At 37.3% G+C, this 18,115-nt stretch overlaps 1 protein-coding gene across 2 annotated transcripts; it reads left to right on the top strand.

Annotated features, from left to right (window-relative positions):
• The first annotated feature begins 4,763 nt into the window (after positions 1-4,763).
• LOC143845587 (Tetratricopeptide repeat (TPR)-like superfamily protein) lies at positions 4,764-17,574 on the top strand. Of its 2 annotated transcripts, none has more exons than XM_077353966.1 (4): positions 4,764-4,941; positions 12,436-12,666; positions 14,002-14,910; positions 16,333-17,574. In XM_077353966.1, the coding sequence occupies exons 2-4, from the start codon at positions 12,535-12,537 to the stop codon at positions 17,224-17,226; spliced, it is 1,935 nt and encodes a 644-aa protein (XP_077210081.1). In that variant the 5' UTR covers positions 4,764-4,941; positions 12,436-12,534; the 3' UTR covers positions 17,227-17,574. The 2 variants fall into 2 exon arrangements, with proteins under 2 accessions (XP_077210081.1, XP_077210080.1); XM_077353965.1 differs by having other exon boundaries at positions 12,424-12,666.
• Positions 17,575-18,115: the final 541 nt, after the last annotated feature.

Below are 18,115 nucleotides of genomic sequence, written 5' to 3'. Positions count from 1 at the left end.
CCATGTGTCAAAGGGATGAGAAACATAAGTACTAAAATAACCTTGTAATAAAATTGTTGGAGGGGGTATTTTCGAGATTTTATGAAATATATAAGTTTTGGACGAGAATACCCCCCAAACTAGCCGTTTGAAACACCTTTTGAGGGGTATTCTCGGGTTTTTAAAAAAAAAAATGAAAACACACATTTTTTTTTTTAAAAAAAACATTTTTTAAAGGGGGCATCTGGGCTCATGGGCCGTGCCGTACCGGCCCACCCAACCTAGCCCGGCATGGCCAGCGACTTCGTGCCTCGCCGGGCCGCGGGCCGGCACAGCCCATTTGCCACCTTGACTCAACTATATGTTTTGAACGAGTGTGTCTCACCAACTCAACTCAAAACATGCAGAAGGTGGAGCCAACCATTTTACACCTCATGTATTGATGGGTGGGGCGATTGTGGTGGGTCCCACCAACTCAACTCAAACCCATGCATCGGTTGGAGCCTACCATTTTACCTCGTATTTTGATGGATAAGTCCCACGATATCCACCCGACTCTATGCATATGGTGGGCCCCACTATTTTACATCTCATGCTTTGATGGGGCATAAGGAGGGGTATTTTGATCATTTTACAAGGTAATTTTCATCATTGACATATATGGACATTTTTATCTACTAGTAAAAATGCACGTGCAACTTCGCATAAGATTAACCACAAATTAAGTAATGGCCTGAAAATAGCTGTAAAACCTACGTAAGTGAACTCTATGCATTTAGATAGGCATAAGCACAAATGAAATTTTTTTATGATGAAGACCATTTGGCATGTGAATTGCTATATACATTTAGCATAAGTAAACCCTAAGACAATATGATTAAGAAGACTTCACAAAGAAAATTTATATTAATTAACCTACAATAAAGTTGAGAGCTTATTTCTTAGATGGATGCATATAAATAAAAGAAATAAATCAAAGAGAAATCTAAGTATTGGCGTACAAATAGCAGTAAAAGCTACAGAAGTCTTCAACTCTATGCATTTAGATAGGCATAAGCAGAAATGTTAAATTGTTATCATAAAGACCATTTGGCGTGCGAATTGCTACAAAAATTTGGCGAAATTGTTTTTGTCACAGAAAACACCTTTAGCATAAGTAAACAGTAAGACAATGTGATTAAAAAGACTGCACCAATGAATGTTCCATTAATTAACCTAGAATAAAGCTCACCAATGTTTATAATCACGAAAACAATGCCTATGTTCCCTAGGAATGTTCCAATACCCATCATGAATAAAATGAAGAATGTGTGCGCCCTTGCAGAAGGAATACACAAATGACGAAAGATGATGCAATAGAAGTATGAGAGACATCTGGTTTTTGGTAAGAAAAGTAAAATTTTCAAAAGAAAAAAAGAAGTATGAGAGACATAAATTTGCAAGTCACTAAATAACTAAATGATGTGTTATATGAAGATGACAAATTAAGAAGAAAGTAAATGTAAACTATAAAATATACCTTCTTAGTTTTGCTAGAAAGTAGAGTTTCACAATCATTCATTGCCAATGCATTGACCGATTTTTTGTCCCCTTTGGCAGAGATTGGAATGCATCTATGTCATTGAGATATGGTACCAATTGTTGACCACATCAACTCAAGCCGAGTTTTTCTGGATTTTGAGAAGCAATAGTGAGTCACCAATAATCAGTTTGTAACTCACAATCGGTTCTCAAAATCCAAACCAAACTGGGACTAACAATTAACAAAGGGAAATGTTATCCGCACTACTATATCTTGATGATCACACTCCTCACTTTATTAAAGTACGGTATGGCCCACATCATAGGATTATCCAAACTGTCTATTGTGGACTGTGGAGACTATTTGAATATTGAAAAAGAAAAAAAACATATACAGAACTTCTTTAGATGGAACCCAAATTCGGGTTTCGGGTCCAATCGAGTTGCCCGATAGCCCAACCCGACCCGACCCAATTTCCAATTCGGGTTGATTTTTCTCAACCCAACCCAACCCGATTTGCGAAAAAGCTTAACCCGACCCAACCCAAATTCAGGTTGAACCTGACCCGCGTGGGAACATCTAAGTAACAACGATGGTTTCAAATTATATATAGTGCTAATGTCCTCACAACCATATTTTATAATGGCACTACACACCGTATTTTGATAATCGCACTCCTCACTTTATTAAAATGTACGGTATGGCCCGTACCATAGGATGATCCAAACCGTCCATTAGATGGGCCACTGCCTACATAGGTGGTGCCCCAAAAATAATTTTCATAGGTTGATCCAAACCGTCCATGTGATAGAACACAACATTAATCGGTTGTGCCCATAAAATCATTTCCATAGGTTGATCCTAGCCCTCCAATCGATAGAGGTTTCCATAATTTATTGTTCCTCTTAAGGTGCCCAGAATCCGTCAATATTTTGCAAGTGTCATGCATGAGTAATATTAAGTAGTTCTTTCGTCATTGTCATATGTCTTTACCTCTTTTTGGTACTTTTTCCGTAATTGTCATAGGCAGATACCCTGTGTCGGTACTTTTCGTATGTAGATTATGATTTTACCCTAAAAAAAGTATGTAATATCATAACGTCTTGTTCAAGAGAATAGGCATAATACAACTGGGATATAGATGAAATTTTTGGCAAAGGGTGGAAGAAAATAACCCAAGAATTTGCCTTTATATATGTAGATGTAGATTACGATTTTACCTTAAAGAAAGTAGGTAATATCATAACATCTTATTCAAGAGAATAGGCATAATACGACTGGGATACAGATGGAATTTTTGGCAAAGCGTGGAAGAAAATAACCCAAGATTTTGCCTTTATATATGTAGATGTAGATTACGATTTTACCCTAAAGAAAATAGGTAATATCATAACGTCTTATTCAAGAGAGTAGGTATAATACAACTGGGATATAGATGGAATTTTTGTCAAACGGTGGAAGAAAATAACCCAAGATTTTACCTTTATATATAGTAATTAAGATTAGATTTTACGAGTCAAAATAATTTACCATGGATATTTTGGTCACAAAATTATTACACAACCTGATTTCCAAAATTTACTCAAATGTGATGACCCTATTTGCAAATTGTCAAACCAAGAGACTTTTTGCCAATGAAGCAAATCAAGTGAGGACTTCTTTTGTAAAAACCCCCTAATTTAATCAAGTGGTGAGAGAGGTGTTGGGAAAGTGAGAGGGAGAGACTTGAGAAGGCATGAGGAGGGAGAGGATGATAAGTGGCTAAAAAGCAGGAAAAATATAAATCATATTTTAAGTGGAGTTTTTATTTTTCCTTGTCTTTCACCCTTTTTACCCTCTCTTCACTCAGTTCCCTCACCCATCCTCCCTTCACCATTGGATAAGCTAATACTCATAGAAAAAATATATCGTTGACAGACATGGCCAGTATCCTTGTTGGAGGTAAATTTCTCAAATGCAAGCTAGTTTAGCGTTGTCTGACTTTCCTCTCAAAATAAGTGTCTGTGTTGTAGTAACTGAAAGAGGACAATCAAAGTAAGAGGACATGTTTTCTTAGATTGTTTGGTTTGCATTTACTATTCACACGACAACTCTTCTCTTCTCTGATGTCAATTTTCCAAATGCAAGCTCTTTTCCACTATTTGAATTTTCTCTCAAATCAAGAGAAAATGGAAAGTAATGAAACCGGAATATGTTTTCATGTCCTTCAACTTTTATATTACGTTGCACCCCTGCTTAAAACAGCCATTTAGAGCCGTGTCACGCACATAGTTAGCAAATAAACACGTTTTATTGGTGTGCTGTTTAAAACTTTTATAACGAATAAAACTCCGTTTTTTTAGGCAAACGTTTTGATAACGCGTTTTAAACATTTTAAACACGTTTTTTTGGCCAACTTTTCAATTTTACTCTCACCATATTTTGTAAATGACAAAATTCTAAACTCATTTTCTTGTGTTTCCGTTTTTTTTTACTACAATTTTTTAACCAATGACGTATTAAACTCAAATTTTTGCGGTCCCTTTTTTTGCCGAATCACGTTTTGCTAACTATGGTCACGCGTAGAGAAATGCACAAAACCATCAATAAGAGACGTTTTGATTGGAAGGTCCGATTAATTTCTCAAAACGGAAGGACACATGTGTTTGTCAACATAAGAGATGTTTTAAGATAAAAGAGGAATGTTTAACCAAAGAGGAGTGTGTTGCCGTTTACACCTTGCTTGCCAAATAGAGAAGGTTTTTTAGGGATTTCATTTGAAAGCTTGAAATTTTGGAGGGTTTGATGATTTTCTTAAAAAGTGGTATGCTAGACAGAAGGGCACCCTTGCAAAAATGGTGGATGGTGGTAACCATGGTTTTAAATTTCGACCGAAATCGAAATTTGGCGAAATTAGAAATTTTGCCATTTACAGAATTTCGGTCGAAATCGGCCTAAATTTCGAGTACCAAATTAGTCCGAAACCGGTACCGAAATCGAAATTTTAAACCTTGGTGGTAACCTTTGGCCAATGGGAGCGCCCTTACACCCCATTTTTTGCAAGGGCGCCCCTGAGTTTAGAATTCGTCTTCTAAAAAACATAATTTTCTGGGTTAAATGCGTTACCCATAGTACCCCCTACTTTGTTTCAATCCAACAAAAATCCCCAACAAAACTGCAAGGCAAGTGAGGGCTTTTTGGCCAATTCACAAAATCATAGAAAAAAACTAAAACAGAAGATTTTCCAGCAGGAAAACAATACCACACATTTCTATTTTCTTCTTGTTTGCTACTTTGCTTCTTTTTCCCAGCCTCATCCTCTTTTCTTTTTATTTTTTCAGATTATATCTGTGGATAATAAGATTGTTTCAATGGGTGTCTGAAAAATACATGTGCCCACAGTTCAAGAATGCAAGTCCTCTCTCTCTCTCTCTGTCTCTCCCACCTATTGAGCAGAAGAGGTACAGCCTCTTTCATTCTCACAAGAAATTTAACTGTATATTATCTCCAAACTCCATTTTCTTCTTCTTTTCTTGATAATGATGCTGTACAGACGTAGACCCAGATTGGTTTTGCTTGTAACATTTGTATTTCCATCTTCATGCTCTTTGTTTATTGAGAAGTTTAAGCCCTGATTCTAGGGTTTTTTTTTTTTTCATTTTTTTTTGAAGTCTATAAATATGATGCAAATATAGATAACCCAGATGGGGATTTCATTGGTTTCTCTCTATTATTTGAATTCTTGTGTTTTTCTTCTCCTTAAATTTTTTATTCCCATATGGGTATTGCTGGTAACTTTAGTATTTTTTGTATTTTGCACTTCTTTAACTTTTGATTCTTGGGTTGATGATGCTGGCAATATTTGTGTTAACTTACCAACTTCTCCAAAAGCTTAAGCTGTTGGAGAAAGGCGTTATTTATCTTTTATACTTTAACACTCCCCCGCACGTGTGGCCCACTTGGCAAACACGTGGCACATGTGGTCCCACTTTGGGCCGACCATCGAATGTGGGTTTTTGCTATCCAGGAGGTTTGAGCTTGAGACCTTTCGCTCTGATACCATGTTAACTTACCAACTTCTCCAAAAGCTTAAGCTGTTGGAGAAAGACGTTATTTATCTTTTATACTTTAACAATTTGCATTCTCTGTTTCTTCTTTGGTTGGAATTAATAAGTTTAACTTTTTTTTCCTATCCAGATCCTAATTTATTCTAATCTTCAGCATTATTATTGATGAATATAAAACAATATAGGCTCTTGATTGATTTTCTTATGATTCTTGAACTAATTAATGGTTTTGATCCTCCAACTTTTGATCTTCAGGTAGATATTGCTGGTAACATTACTAGATTTCACTTATTCGTTGCTAGAAATTTAACATGTTTTCTTACCGAAATTCTATTTTTCTGCTTTCAAAGTATTTAAATTGATGAATATGAGGGGACAACAAATACCCACATGGGTTTTAATTGGTCTCATTTTCTTGGATATTTTTTATGTTTGTGCTCGTTAATCATAGATTCTCAGATATTTGTTTCTGGTTTCTCTTCCTTTGTTGATTGGCACATGATTAATTTTTATACTCAGATTCCATTTTCCAATTTCCAAGCATTGAAGTTGATGAATATGAAGCGTATATATGCTTCTTATTCATCAACTTCACCTTGGGTGATTCACTGCCCAAATTTTTTATGATGAGGTGATCCTATATGTCTGATCAATATCCGTAAAAAAAAGAAGAATTAATACCACATGTAGACGCACACTGGCTAAAAAAGTCATTGAAGACATTGTTAGAATGGTTGATTTTTGGATTATGAGCAACTGAAGGTGGAATCCACCATGTGAAATGATCCATATCAATCAAGGTAGACCAGATGTGTAGGGTAGAGCTAGAAAACATGGGAATGCAATACAAAAGAAGTATTGGCTTCAATGTGAAAAGCATCCAATAAACTGCTAATATTAGAAGTTGCGGTTATCGGTTGGTTTTTCCAGATGACCATTGCCTAGTAACCATACAATGAAGAAGGAAAACACTCACATGCCAAATAGTAAAAAGAAAAGGAAAAGAAGAAGAAAAGAAGGCTGCTTCATTTTTCAAGAAGGATTACTAATTTGATAGTAGTAAGAGAATACAAGGGTGAGTTACATTTGAATTGGTCTATTCCATCTATTCCATGTGACATGTTTCTTTGGGTTTTTATTTCCAACATTGTAATAGGATTGAGCCCCCCCCCCCCCCCCCCCCCCCCCCCCCCCACAAAAAAAAAAAAAAAAAAGAAGCTTCAAAACACTTACTAATAGGGGGGGGGGGGGGGGGGGGGGGGGGGGGGGGCGCATATCACGTACTATACTAATAAAGGGCGTTTAAGGTGCTGAAAAACGTTTACTAATTTACTAATAGGTCATCGCGTGCGCTAGCGCGCCTTACTAACGTGGGCCTTTGAACTTGGTTTAACTAATCAGGTTTGGTTACTGGTTTGGGGGATTAATTTAATTGATTGGATATCCAAAAACCATAATCTTTAAAGGAAACAGCTTCTACAACGATAGATGAAGTTCAGGTTTGGCATCTATGCCCCCTGCGGACGATGGTTACACTGCTGGATAAACAACTCGGCAAAGTGGTTCTTACATAAGCTGTGCCTGGCATCAACTGAATATGGATCTTCGATAAAAGGGCCATGAACCTAAAACCTCCTCCGGGAAGATAAAGTACGTAGTCCTACCCACCCACCAAGTGACCAAGCTCTCCTCCTCCTTGTGCAAGGCCCTAAGGGGCCTTTGGCTGGCGACTGAATGAGTTGTTTGCTTATTTATATTGTTTCAGCTTGAGGACAAGTAGCTATGTTGCCTATGAAGATTCTAGTGGCTTCCTTCCTAGCTCTAATGGGCTCTAAAGTTCTAAGTTTGGCAATATAAAAGAAGGGCTTGATAGGTGTTCTTATCTTGCTACTACAAAAGAGAGAATCCACTTAAGATAACCACGCCTGTGCTAGGCAGCGTGTGGAATTTCCAAGAGCGGACCTTTTTTGGATATATAATCCAAGTCAGGAGTGGAGTTACTTGAACAACCGTTAGATGGAAAACCACTTTCATGTTTGGTTCATAGAGCACTTTTTTGGTGATACTCTTGCTGAAGTGCAATGCTTCCAATCCTAAGGTGTGATGCTTAGGAAGACCCTGGTGTGACTCTAGGTCAGCTCTCTATCCCTATCCCCTTTCTTTATTCTTCTTTCTTTTTCCCTTCCCCATCTTCTCTATTATTTTCTTTATTTCCTAAACTTGTAACCATTACTTCCTATACCAGCCCATCGACCACCTAGGCCCACAGCCATCTTCTCTGCCATTCCCTTCATTCAAAACATTAAACCTTAAATCCAGCACCCAAAGACCCTAACTGATTAATTCAACCCTAGACCCATTCCCTACCTGAGGACTGCCATGAAACTCTTACTATTACCCAGAAACAGTTACCTATCAGTCTTTAACCCAGAACTTTACATCTTATATCACGGTCCTACTTTCCTTGGGACTTCAACTATAAAACCCTCCACATATTTGTTCAAGAATTTTTTTACAAGCTTTGAACTTGTTTTCTAAAGATCTGTTACAGACTAGATTTTTTTTTTTTACAGAAATTTATTTTCAGCTGTTCATTGTTCTTCTCACATCCAGCTATACTCAGATTTTGCTCATCATTATGTTAAGACTTATTACCACCCCGAAACAACTGTTTGTCCATCTTTTTCTATAACTGAACCTATTTCAGACCTAAAACCATTACCTGAGAAGTTTCTGTTTACGAGCAGCCCACACCTGTGAACTGTCCAGTCCTAGGTTATTAATTCCGTTCCGTTTCGTCCGGAATGGATGCAAAATTTCGTTCCGGACGGAAATCCAGAACGAAATGGGTATCAAATCCGTTTCGTTCCGGATTTTGTCCAGTTTCGTCCGTTCCAGATGAAATCCGATCCTACATCGACTTGATATCTGAACTACATATTTAGTTGTCTACTTGTCTTCCGGTAGACCAGTATACCTCCATATCAACTTAGTATGTGAGACAGGTTCCCACGTGGCAACCCGCAGCAGGACATACCTGCCAAGGAAACCCAACCAGGAGGTGCTAGATGTGCTCTTAAGAGTAGCCAACAGAAGAGACATTATTGAGTTGCAATTAGGAAGATTTTCGGACTAAAGTACCAAAATTTCATGGAAGCGACCGTGAACAAGCATTTGAGGTAGACCGTAGATGCATTGGAGGAGTGTTTTGTTCGGAGCAACATAGACGATGACCAAATGATCCTAATTGCCACTATGAGTTTGGTTCGACATGCCAGAGATTGGTGGATACTGCTAAAGCATAACTGATGCCTAATGAGAAACCTACCTTTCATTCACTGGATAGACATGAGGGATTTGTTCGCGAGATTTGTGTCAAGAAACCTTTCGATATACAAAAGGCTATAGTATAGAAGGATCCAAGAGGAGAAAACCAAGAAAGACAAGGCTCTTACTATGAAACTATCTGCTTGTTTGAGAATTCATAAAACTTGGTGAATGTACCTAGCCAAGCACGCATACATGGAGTTAATTTCATCAGTTATTCATATCCAGACTTGTATGCGTGGATTGACCGCCCGATGATTGCATGAATTTAAGCCACAAGCACACTGGTGATCCAAAATCAATTCCAGCAGTATGTTGCTCCCTCCTTTTATTTACTGATGAGGAACGAGGAGTTTGTAATTCAAACCCACTACTGACATCACGTGGATCGATTACATTATTTGAGGATAAAGAAAGCTGTAGACGAGCATTACAGACGTTTCAAAAAGTGACAACAATTATTCAACCTTCCTGCGTAGGAGCCATTGCTAGATCAAAGCTGTGAAAACTTCAAATTGGGGCCAAGGAAGTTTAGACTGCAAGTTTTCAATGTCAAAGCCGACGAACAAGTTCAGAACATGACCCCTTTGTTGATCGAGGTATATTCAGAGTTGGTTGCCGAACCTAGTCAATTACTGATAATCTTGCTTTATGTGGAATTAAGTGTGTTACCATTAAAGTGTGTTACTTTCTAATATTTAATGGAGAATGGACTTTATCAGAAGGGTATCTGTTAAAGTATAAAAGATTAAATAACGCCTTCTCCAACGGCTTAAGCTTTTGGAGCAATTCGTCGTTTGACATGGTATCAGAGCAATTGCCTTGGGTTCATAACTCAAGATTAAATAACGCCTTCTCCAACAGCTTAAGCTTTTGGAGTAATTGGCCATTTGAAAGTATCAATATCATGACAGGATGTCCTTATCACGTCAAAAAGCAATTATCAAAGAGGGTGCCAATATCATGTCACGGTGTCTGTATCAATCCAGAGGGTATTATCGAAGAGCTCTCCAGTATCCTTTCAATTGGGATCCAATAGACACTTGTGACATAAGATGACATATGTCTCTTAAATCTCAAATGGGCCACTATTTATCGAGGAATCCTGTTTGGTCAGTGGTTAGAGAGTCCTAGTGTTGTTAGGAGTTTGATTTGAGTTAGGGGTTTTAGTAGTTTGCAAGTAGTAAGAGAATAATGTGTCCATGTAATGTTAGGGTTCCTAGTTGTAGGGTGAGTTGTCTTTAAATTGATGTATGTTGTGTGGCATGTTTCTATGGCTTTCTATAGAATCGGGAGTCCTTTTCAATTTTCTTTTGGCTTGCATAGCCTATAAATATGTAAGGCCTTTTGGCCCTAAAAATGAAAAATTTTAAATGGAAATTGAAGTTTTCTTTATGTACTTGAGTGTGATGCTCTTGTTGAAGTGTGATGCTTCAAATCCTAAGGTGTGATGCCTATGAGAATGAAGGTGTGACCACAAGTCAGTTATCTACACCTACCGTTCTCATTTTTATTCTTTCCTCGTCTCCTCCATCTTCTCTATTAGGCTATTTCTGGCAGCCAGGATTTTTTTTTTCCTCATAATAAATTAGTGTCTCCAAGTGGTGAGAGAGGGGTAGGCGGGTGGGAGGAGTGAGATTGAGAGGACACAATTGAGATGAGGGTGAGAAGTGGCTAAAAATCAGGAAAAAAGTTGATCCTATTTTGTGTAGAGTTTTTTGTTTCCTTGATTTTAGCCACTTTTCATCACTTTTTGTTTTGATGGGCTCACTTTTCATCACTTGGAGATCCAGTTTCTTGATTTTTAGCCTCTTCACCTGCTCTACCTCTCTCTCATCACTTGGAGACACTATTTTTTCATGAAAAAAAAAATTCATGGTAGCCAAACGTGCCCTTAGTTTCTCTATTTTAGAAACCCTAAACCGTTGTTTCCCATTCCAGTCCATCGATGACCTAAGTCCACAACCATTTACTCTACCATTCCCTTCACCAGCAACCTTAAACCTTGAACCCCTGCACCCAAATACCCTAGCCGATCAACCCTAGACCCATTCCCTACCTACGGACTGGCAAAAAAACTCTTACTATCAACAATAAACTGTTACCTATCAAAGCCCAGAACTTACATCTTTTATTATAGTCCTATTTCCCTTGAAACTTAAAACTATATTTCATATCCAGAATCTGTCCTATACAGCTATACCATACAGACTTGATCAATCTACACCCAGCCATAAAACCCTACAAAATTTTATACATCCAGCTATACTTTCAGACATTGTTTACCCGTGTTTAAGCCTTTTATCACACTAAAACACCTCTTTATCTATCTTTTTCCATAATCAAACCTAATTCAGACCTGAAAGCATAACCTAATAATTTTCTGTTTATGAACTGTCCATTCTTAACTCATCATCTCCAGTCCTAGATCAAACCCTAAAACCATCCGACTATCCTTTCATATTCCCTAAAACCCATGCTATTTGATTCCTGGATGACTGTCACAAAGGTACACATTATCATTCATTAACTCTCTTAATTTGAAACCTGATATACTTGTCATGATATCCTTTTATCCTGTATTCGGTTATCGTATATCATGTGGTATCAAAACTACATGATTAGTGATCTTTCACTCATCCTACATCAACTTGGTATCAAAGCGATGTATTTAGTTGTCTTCTAGTACGTGTCCTACGTCATGTCTTCTCTCCTCTACTTTAAAGGATGTCTTTTAACTATTCCCAGTTCCTTGAAAAAAGTGGAAAGAAGCCAAAAAAAGGGATTCAATGCTGAAATTCTAGACAGAAATATAGGTAGCATGGATTACCCATGCAGATCTCAATCTATTTCAAAGTTTTTGAGCATTACCTACATGTCCGTGAGAAAAGAGGGACCTTTACGATCATTTGTGCGTAAAAATCGACCCGAGTTGCACTTATCCCCACCTTGTTATTTCCTTCTCTTTGTGTCGTGTAGAAAAATGCGGATTTAATGAAGCCTAAAAATAATTCTTGGACTTTTCATTATCCATCTCCCTATTGTTTGGTTGCTAACTTATGGGTTTTAATTGTTTCTTAAATCTTCTCTTTTCATGATGTTTTTTTGGTTTCTGCTTTCTTTTGCTGAAACAAATTGTGGCATTGATTTATCCACGAATGCTTCTCTTTTTTGTTTTGTGCACACTTACTTTAATAATATTCTTGATTTTTCCTTTGAAATTATGCGTGCATAATGATTTAGTTCTGCTATGGGATCCACATTGCCCTTATGTTTGAATTTTCAGAAAAAAAAAAAAAACAAACACTGAATTTGGATCCAGTTTGATTCCTCTAACCACTTATCAGTTTCAAACCTGAAAGGGATTATTTGTTCAAAATGAAGCTTCTAAAGCTCTCTAAAAGTAGCTTTAGCTCCTATTCTTATGCGCCAGATTTAAGAATTATGCGCCAGATTTAAGAAACAGCTGGCCATTCAATTTAAACTAATGTGGCAGATAATGAATGATCCATTAATAAACAATCCTGATGGTTTCTATTTTCTTTCTAGTGGTTCCCTCAGGGGTGGATAATGCATTTATCCCAATCAAGACATCAAAGTAGCCACAGACGTGAGGTTTTGTGAGGACCACTTGAAACAGTGTTTTACGAAAAGCATCCAATGGGAAATTATATAAGAGAGGAAGACATGGAAGAGTTTGATAAACAAAGGACCTTTTTGGATATTATAAACAAGGATCAAAGCCAGCCAAGTATGAACAAGAAAGAATCAAATGAAGCATCACCTGGCAAGGTATCATTCATCTTACTCATTAGTTGAGCAAGAAAGGTCTTAAATTTCGGTTTCGGTCACCTTCGGTGGAAATTTTGGCCGAAATCCTGTAAAAATATGATAATAATTTCATTTTTAAAAAAAAATTTCCACTGAAATGTCTAAAATTTTGGAGGAAATTTCAGCAATTTCGGTGGAAATCATAATACTTCTGTGGACATTTTTAAATTTTCGGTGGAAATTTTGTAAAAAAGGGTAAAAATGAAATTCCTAAAGAAATTTTGGGGTTCCGAAATTTCGCCGAAATCTTGTAAAAAACGATTTCATGTAAATTTGGTTGAGCTACATAGGTCTGTTTGGGAAAGTGCTGTGTTTATTTGACCTTGTACACAACCTGAATTGAAATCATGATATTGATGTTAAAAAAATTATTGCTCGGCATTGAACATGGCTGAGTTGACTTGGTTTGTCTATGCTTTCATTACCAACTCCAAGCCTTGGTTCTTCATAAAATCATTAGATCAATAACTCTGGTGAATGGGACCCAGAACCAAAAGACAGATTTCCAAGTAGGTTCTGGGTTTTTTGAACATTGCATGGTATCCTGAAATAGGTTGTATATAGGATACCTCATGCCCCATTCTTGATCAATTGGAACTGCTCCTATTCATTTTCAATTTTATATTTACTGCACACATGTCTTTTCACGATGGTATTATCATTTATTCTTGCATAATGATCGACTCAGTCATCATGCATGTATGTCACATTAATCAATGTTCAAGAATTTACCAACTGATGCAAAACTTGGGCAAATTGATTTAGTTTGGCCTTACTCGAGTCCTAATTCCTATTTTGTAAGAATTTAACAGGAACAATGACTGAATTGGCTGGTTACTCAAAAAATTGGTGACTTTTGCTTTGATGCAGTTGAGTGGAACTCAAAAATCAGGGGACAATTTGAGTCAAATCCAAGTCCTTGAACGATGATTATAACCAAGGTTTTAAATGTCGGTTTCAGATGTGGCCAAAACCGAAAATTTTCAGTTTCGGACGAAATTTTGGCTGAAACCATGTAAAATTTTGAAAAATAATTTCGCTATTTTACAAAATTTTGGCTGAAATTTTGGTAATTTCGGTGGAAATCTTAAAATTTCGGTTGAAATTTTTTAAATTTCAATGGAAATCTTGGAAATTTCGGCAATTTTGGATTCAGGTACTTTCGGTGTCGGTCTTGGCTGAAATCCGAAATTTCAGATTTTGGCTGAAATTTCAAACCATGGTTATAACTCAATATACAAAAATTTATTAACAAGTTTTCAAGCAAGTAAATTTGATGCTTCTTCAACTTCGCAGGAACAGCAAACACAAGAGAACCTGCTATATCCAATTTCAAGTTCATCAAATTCCCAGACTCAACCTGACTGCCTTATTTGCTCAATTAAAGACAGTTGCCAGATAGTCCGTTCGAGAACAAAACTTATGAACATTTTGATTGAAAGGGGGAAGCCTCATGAAGTCCAGTCCACATTTAACAGCTTGGTTGACGAAGGACACAGGCCATCACTAATAACATATACAACTCTATTGGCTGCCCTGACAGCCCAAAAGCGCTTTGATTATATTCCATCACTGATTTCTCAGATAGAGGCTGCCGGGTTAAAGCCCGACTCCATATTTTTTAATGCTGTCATTAACGCATACTCTGAAGCGGGAAATGTAGAGAAGGCAATGGAAACCTTCTGGAAAATGAAGGAAAGTGGATGTAAACCCACAACCAGCACTTACAACACATTAATGAAAGGATATGGGATCGCGGGCCAGACTGAAGAGTCTCTCAAATTGCTTGATTTGATGTCTCGTGAGGAAAATGCAAGACCCAATCATAGGACATATAATATCCTTGTTAGGGCATGGTGTAATCAACAAAATCTCGGAAAGGCGTGGAATGTGATATATAAGATGGTAGCTTCTGGTATGAAACCTGATGTGGTCTCATACAACACATTAGCAAGTGCTTATGCTCAGAATGGAGAAACATATAGAGCTGAGGAACTGATATTGGAGATGCAGAGTATGAGACTGCAGCCAAATGAACGTACTTGTGGGATTATAATAAGTGGGTATTGTAAGGAGGACAATTTGAAAGAGGCCTTGAGATTCATTTACAGGATGAAGGATCTCGGTGTAAAGGCTAATTTGGTCATTTTCAACTCTCTGATAAAAGGATTTCTGGACATTACAGATACAGAGGGGGTCGATGAGGTGAGAATACGGACTTCTTATTATTCACCTAATTTAGTCTCAGCTTCATTTGGATGTGCTATTTATTTATTTAATATGCATGAGGGGCACTCCATTTTTAAAAAAACTGCCATTTTTTATACTCTCTGATACACCAATGTGGACAAAGCCTTCATTTAGTTTTCTTTTTTGTTTCTGGCAGTGTTTCTTGTCCCTTAATTGTTTTTTTATAGGTAGTCCCTCCCTCCACCCCACGCCCTACTTATACGTGGAACGTTGAATGATGATCTAGACCATTGATTTGGTGATACTCATCCAACCAAGTTGGAACCAAGGGAAATGAACTGATCTGGTGGTGGCTTACCAGATGATCCGATCCGATCATCATTTGAATGTGCCATGTGTATGGTAGAGGCTGACTTTCCTTGTTAACAAGGATAGATGGTTGTCTACCCAGCAGAACTCATATAATTAATACTCTGATCTCGTAATATTATTATATAACTGTACTGGATTTTTCAGGGCAATGTTGAAAACATATAGTTGCCTAGGCTTTTTAGCATTTGATAAGTTCAGGCTATTCGTGTATTTTTTTCTTAATTTGAAGAGGTTATTCTTTATCCACATGATGTTTACTGTTTCTTGCATCTCCATTATGAAGGAAAGCATGAAATTTCAAAAAATGCGAGAAAATTCAGACTTCCTAATAACATCTAAGCTGCATAGTCTTTCTAAAGGGCTGCCATAAATGTAGGATATGGAGTGGAGGCATCCAATGATAATTTGAATAAATAGAGCAGCCTTTATTTCAAGTATGTTGTTTTGAGTTACTGTTGCTAAATCCAACAATTTATGAATATTTGATTGAAGTTCTATAGAAAGAAACTATCCATAGTACTATGATTTGAATCCTACTATACAATTTTACTGAAAAAAAAATTTGTGTAAAGATTGTTTTATTAGTTGGATGAAATGGAACCACAAATAATGTACCAACACTGTAATGACGATTTCTTTCTATTGAGTGATTAGTTTGGATCTTTGGAATCTCTGTATTGTTCGTCAGATGTAGTAATTTCAAAGTATTATAAATAGAGTAGAACATTGATGTAAATGTTAGATTATGGTTGACTGACAGTATCTTACATTTTACATATTTCAGAAATTTATTAAATTCTCTTGAAATATTTTAAAATATTACAACTGAGTATTAATTTGTAATTCTATTTGGTTCAACCCTCATAGTATCCTATGTTCTGACTCAAAATTTTAGAACATTGGTTTGGATCATTTCCTAAAGAGTGATGTCCTGCAATGAATTGATGATCACATGTTGTAATCAAACGGGTTCCGACATTTTTTTTGAAAGTGTCAATAATATGTTGGCTCCCTTTGATTAATTCAAAATTCCTCATTTAACCATTAGTTAACACTTACAAACAGGTCTTGACATTGATGGAAGAAGCTGGGATCAAACCGGATGTGATAACGTTTAGCACCATAATGAATGCATGGAGCGCGGCAGGACTCATGGAGAGATGTAGGGAGATCTTTGAAAATATGGTGGAGGCCGGTGTAGAACCTGACACTCAGGCATACAGTATTCTTGCTAAAGGGTATGTACGGGCAAGAGAACCCGAGAAAGCCGAGTCCCTTCTGATGACCATGGACGAATTGGGCATACGTCCCAATGTTGTTATCTACACTACTATTATCAGTGGCTGGTGCAGTGCTACTAAGATGGAAAATGCAATGAAGATTTACAATAAAATGTGTGAATCTGGTGTATCTCCCAATTTGAAGACTTTTAACACACTGCTATGGGGATATGGAGAACTAAAACAGCCTTGGAAAGCAGAAGAAATGCTTCAAATGATGGAAGAGGAGGGAGTAAAACCCGGGAAGAGCAGTATCCAACTTGTCGCAGAGGCATGGCGTGCCGTTGGATTAACTAGCGAGGCCAGTAGGATTTTGAGTACCGTAAAGGGTAGACAAGTGGCCCTTCAATCAGATATCAAAGAGGAGATACCGGCGGAGAATGTGGAGGGCATTTATCAGAAACAAAATCTGAATGCATTATATTCAAATGTATTGCAGATACCCGGTGTTGTGGGCGATCAATATGGGCCGAATGTGACAGCCAAGCGAAGTAAAATGGGATTGAAAGACACTGAGTTCTCATCTGAGAGCTTTTGGAGTGCTACCAAGTCTATGTTTCTCACTCATACTTGTAGATTTGGGGCGAGGTCGCCGATAATCTGCCGAAAGCAGACCCAAGTTCAGTTTGGTCTATATGGGCAGATTGTGAATTCGTGTAGCGTGGTGTTTTTAAATTGAGAGGGCATAACAACCATTTCTATGTAAGTAAGCTGTTCATGAACTGTAGGAGAAAGGGCTGCCTTTCCTGGGAGAAATGGAATGGATAGGCATTTTGGCACTTACAGATGATGAAAGACAACCTTAGAAACCCAAAAAACATATCTTCATCTCTTTCAATCTTTCAAGTTCCCTAGCAAACCTCTTCTGATGGGATTTATTTTGGTGCAAGTTGCTTTCTATTTACTATATCTTTCGTTTTTTAAATTGGAGTATACAGCAACAGAAAGACCACTAATGATGTTCTGCTAGTAAACTGTGTAAAAGAGAATTTCTTTCTTCAAGAAACTATTTGGTATTTGGATGTCACTTCTCTTCTTGAATTGTTTAAAATCCTTTTGTTAGAGAATGAGGAAATGCTTTATCTTGTGTATATGATTGTTCTGTGACATTTCCACCCTAATGCACAGAGTTGGGTAATGTTACAGTGGGCCTCGGCTTGACTCTTATCAGAAGAAAATGTCCAACTTTAGCACAGGATGCATAAATCATTGCAAATCTTGGGGCAACATATTAAAGTTGTGGCTGAGTACTGTTGGTTTTGGTGATATAAAATCACTTCTCTTGTGGGATTAACTCCTCATGTTGGGCATTTTGAGAAAATGCAAAAGGGTTTTGGGTGTGGCTCAGGAAAGAGGTCTTATTATATTAAGTGGGTTAGTCATGAGAGATTGAATAATTCCTTCCATAAGTGTGGTATTCTTTCTAGTTTTGAGAGATTCAATTACTCCTTCCATACATATTCTTTCTTCTTTTATTCTCTTCTTGAAATTGAAAGCTTTAGCCAAATGTCATCCAGTGTGGTTCCAAGACTTGACCTTAGTGTGAAGATGGTGGGTTTCCATGTAAA

This window comes from Tasmannia lanceolata, unplaced genomic scaffold (assembly GCF_043159265.1).
Source record: "Tasmannia lanceolata isolate RefF3 unplaced genomic scaffold, GAP_Taslan_0.1 ptg000015l, whole genome shotgun sequence".
Lineage (NCBI taxonomy): Eukaryota > Viridiplantae > Streptophyta > Magnoliopsida > Canellales > Winteraceae > Tasmannia > Tasmannia lanceolata.
This window is presented reverse-complemented; position numbering and strand designations above follow the sequence as displayed.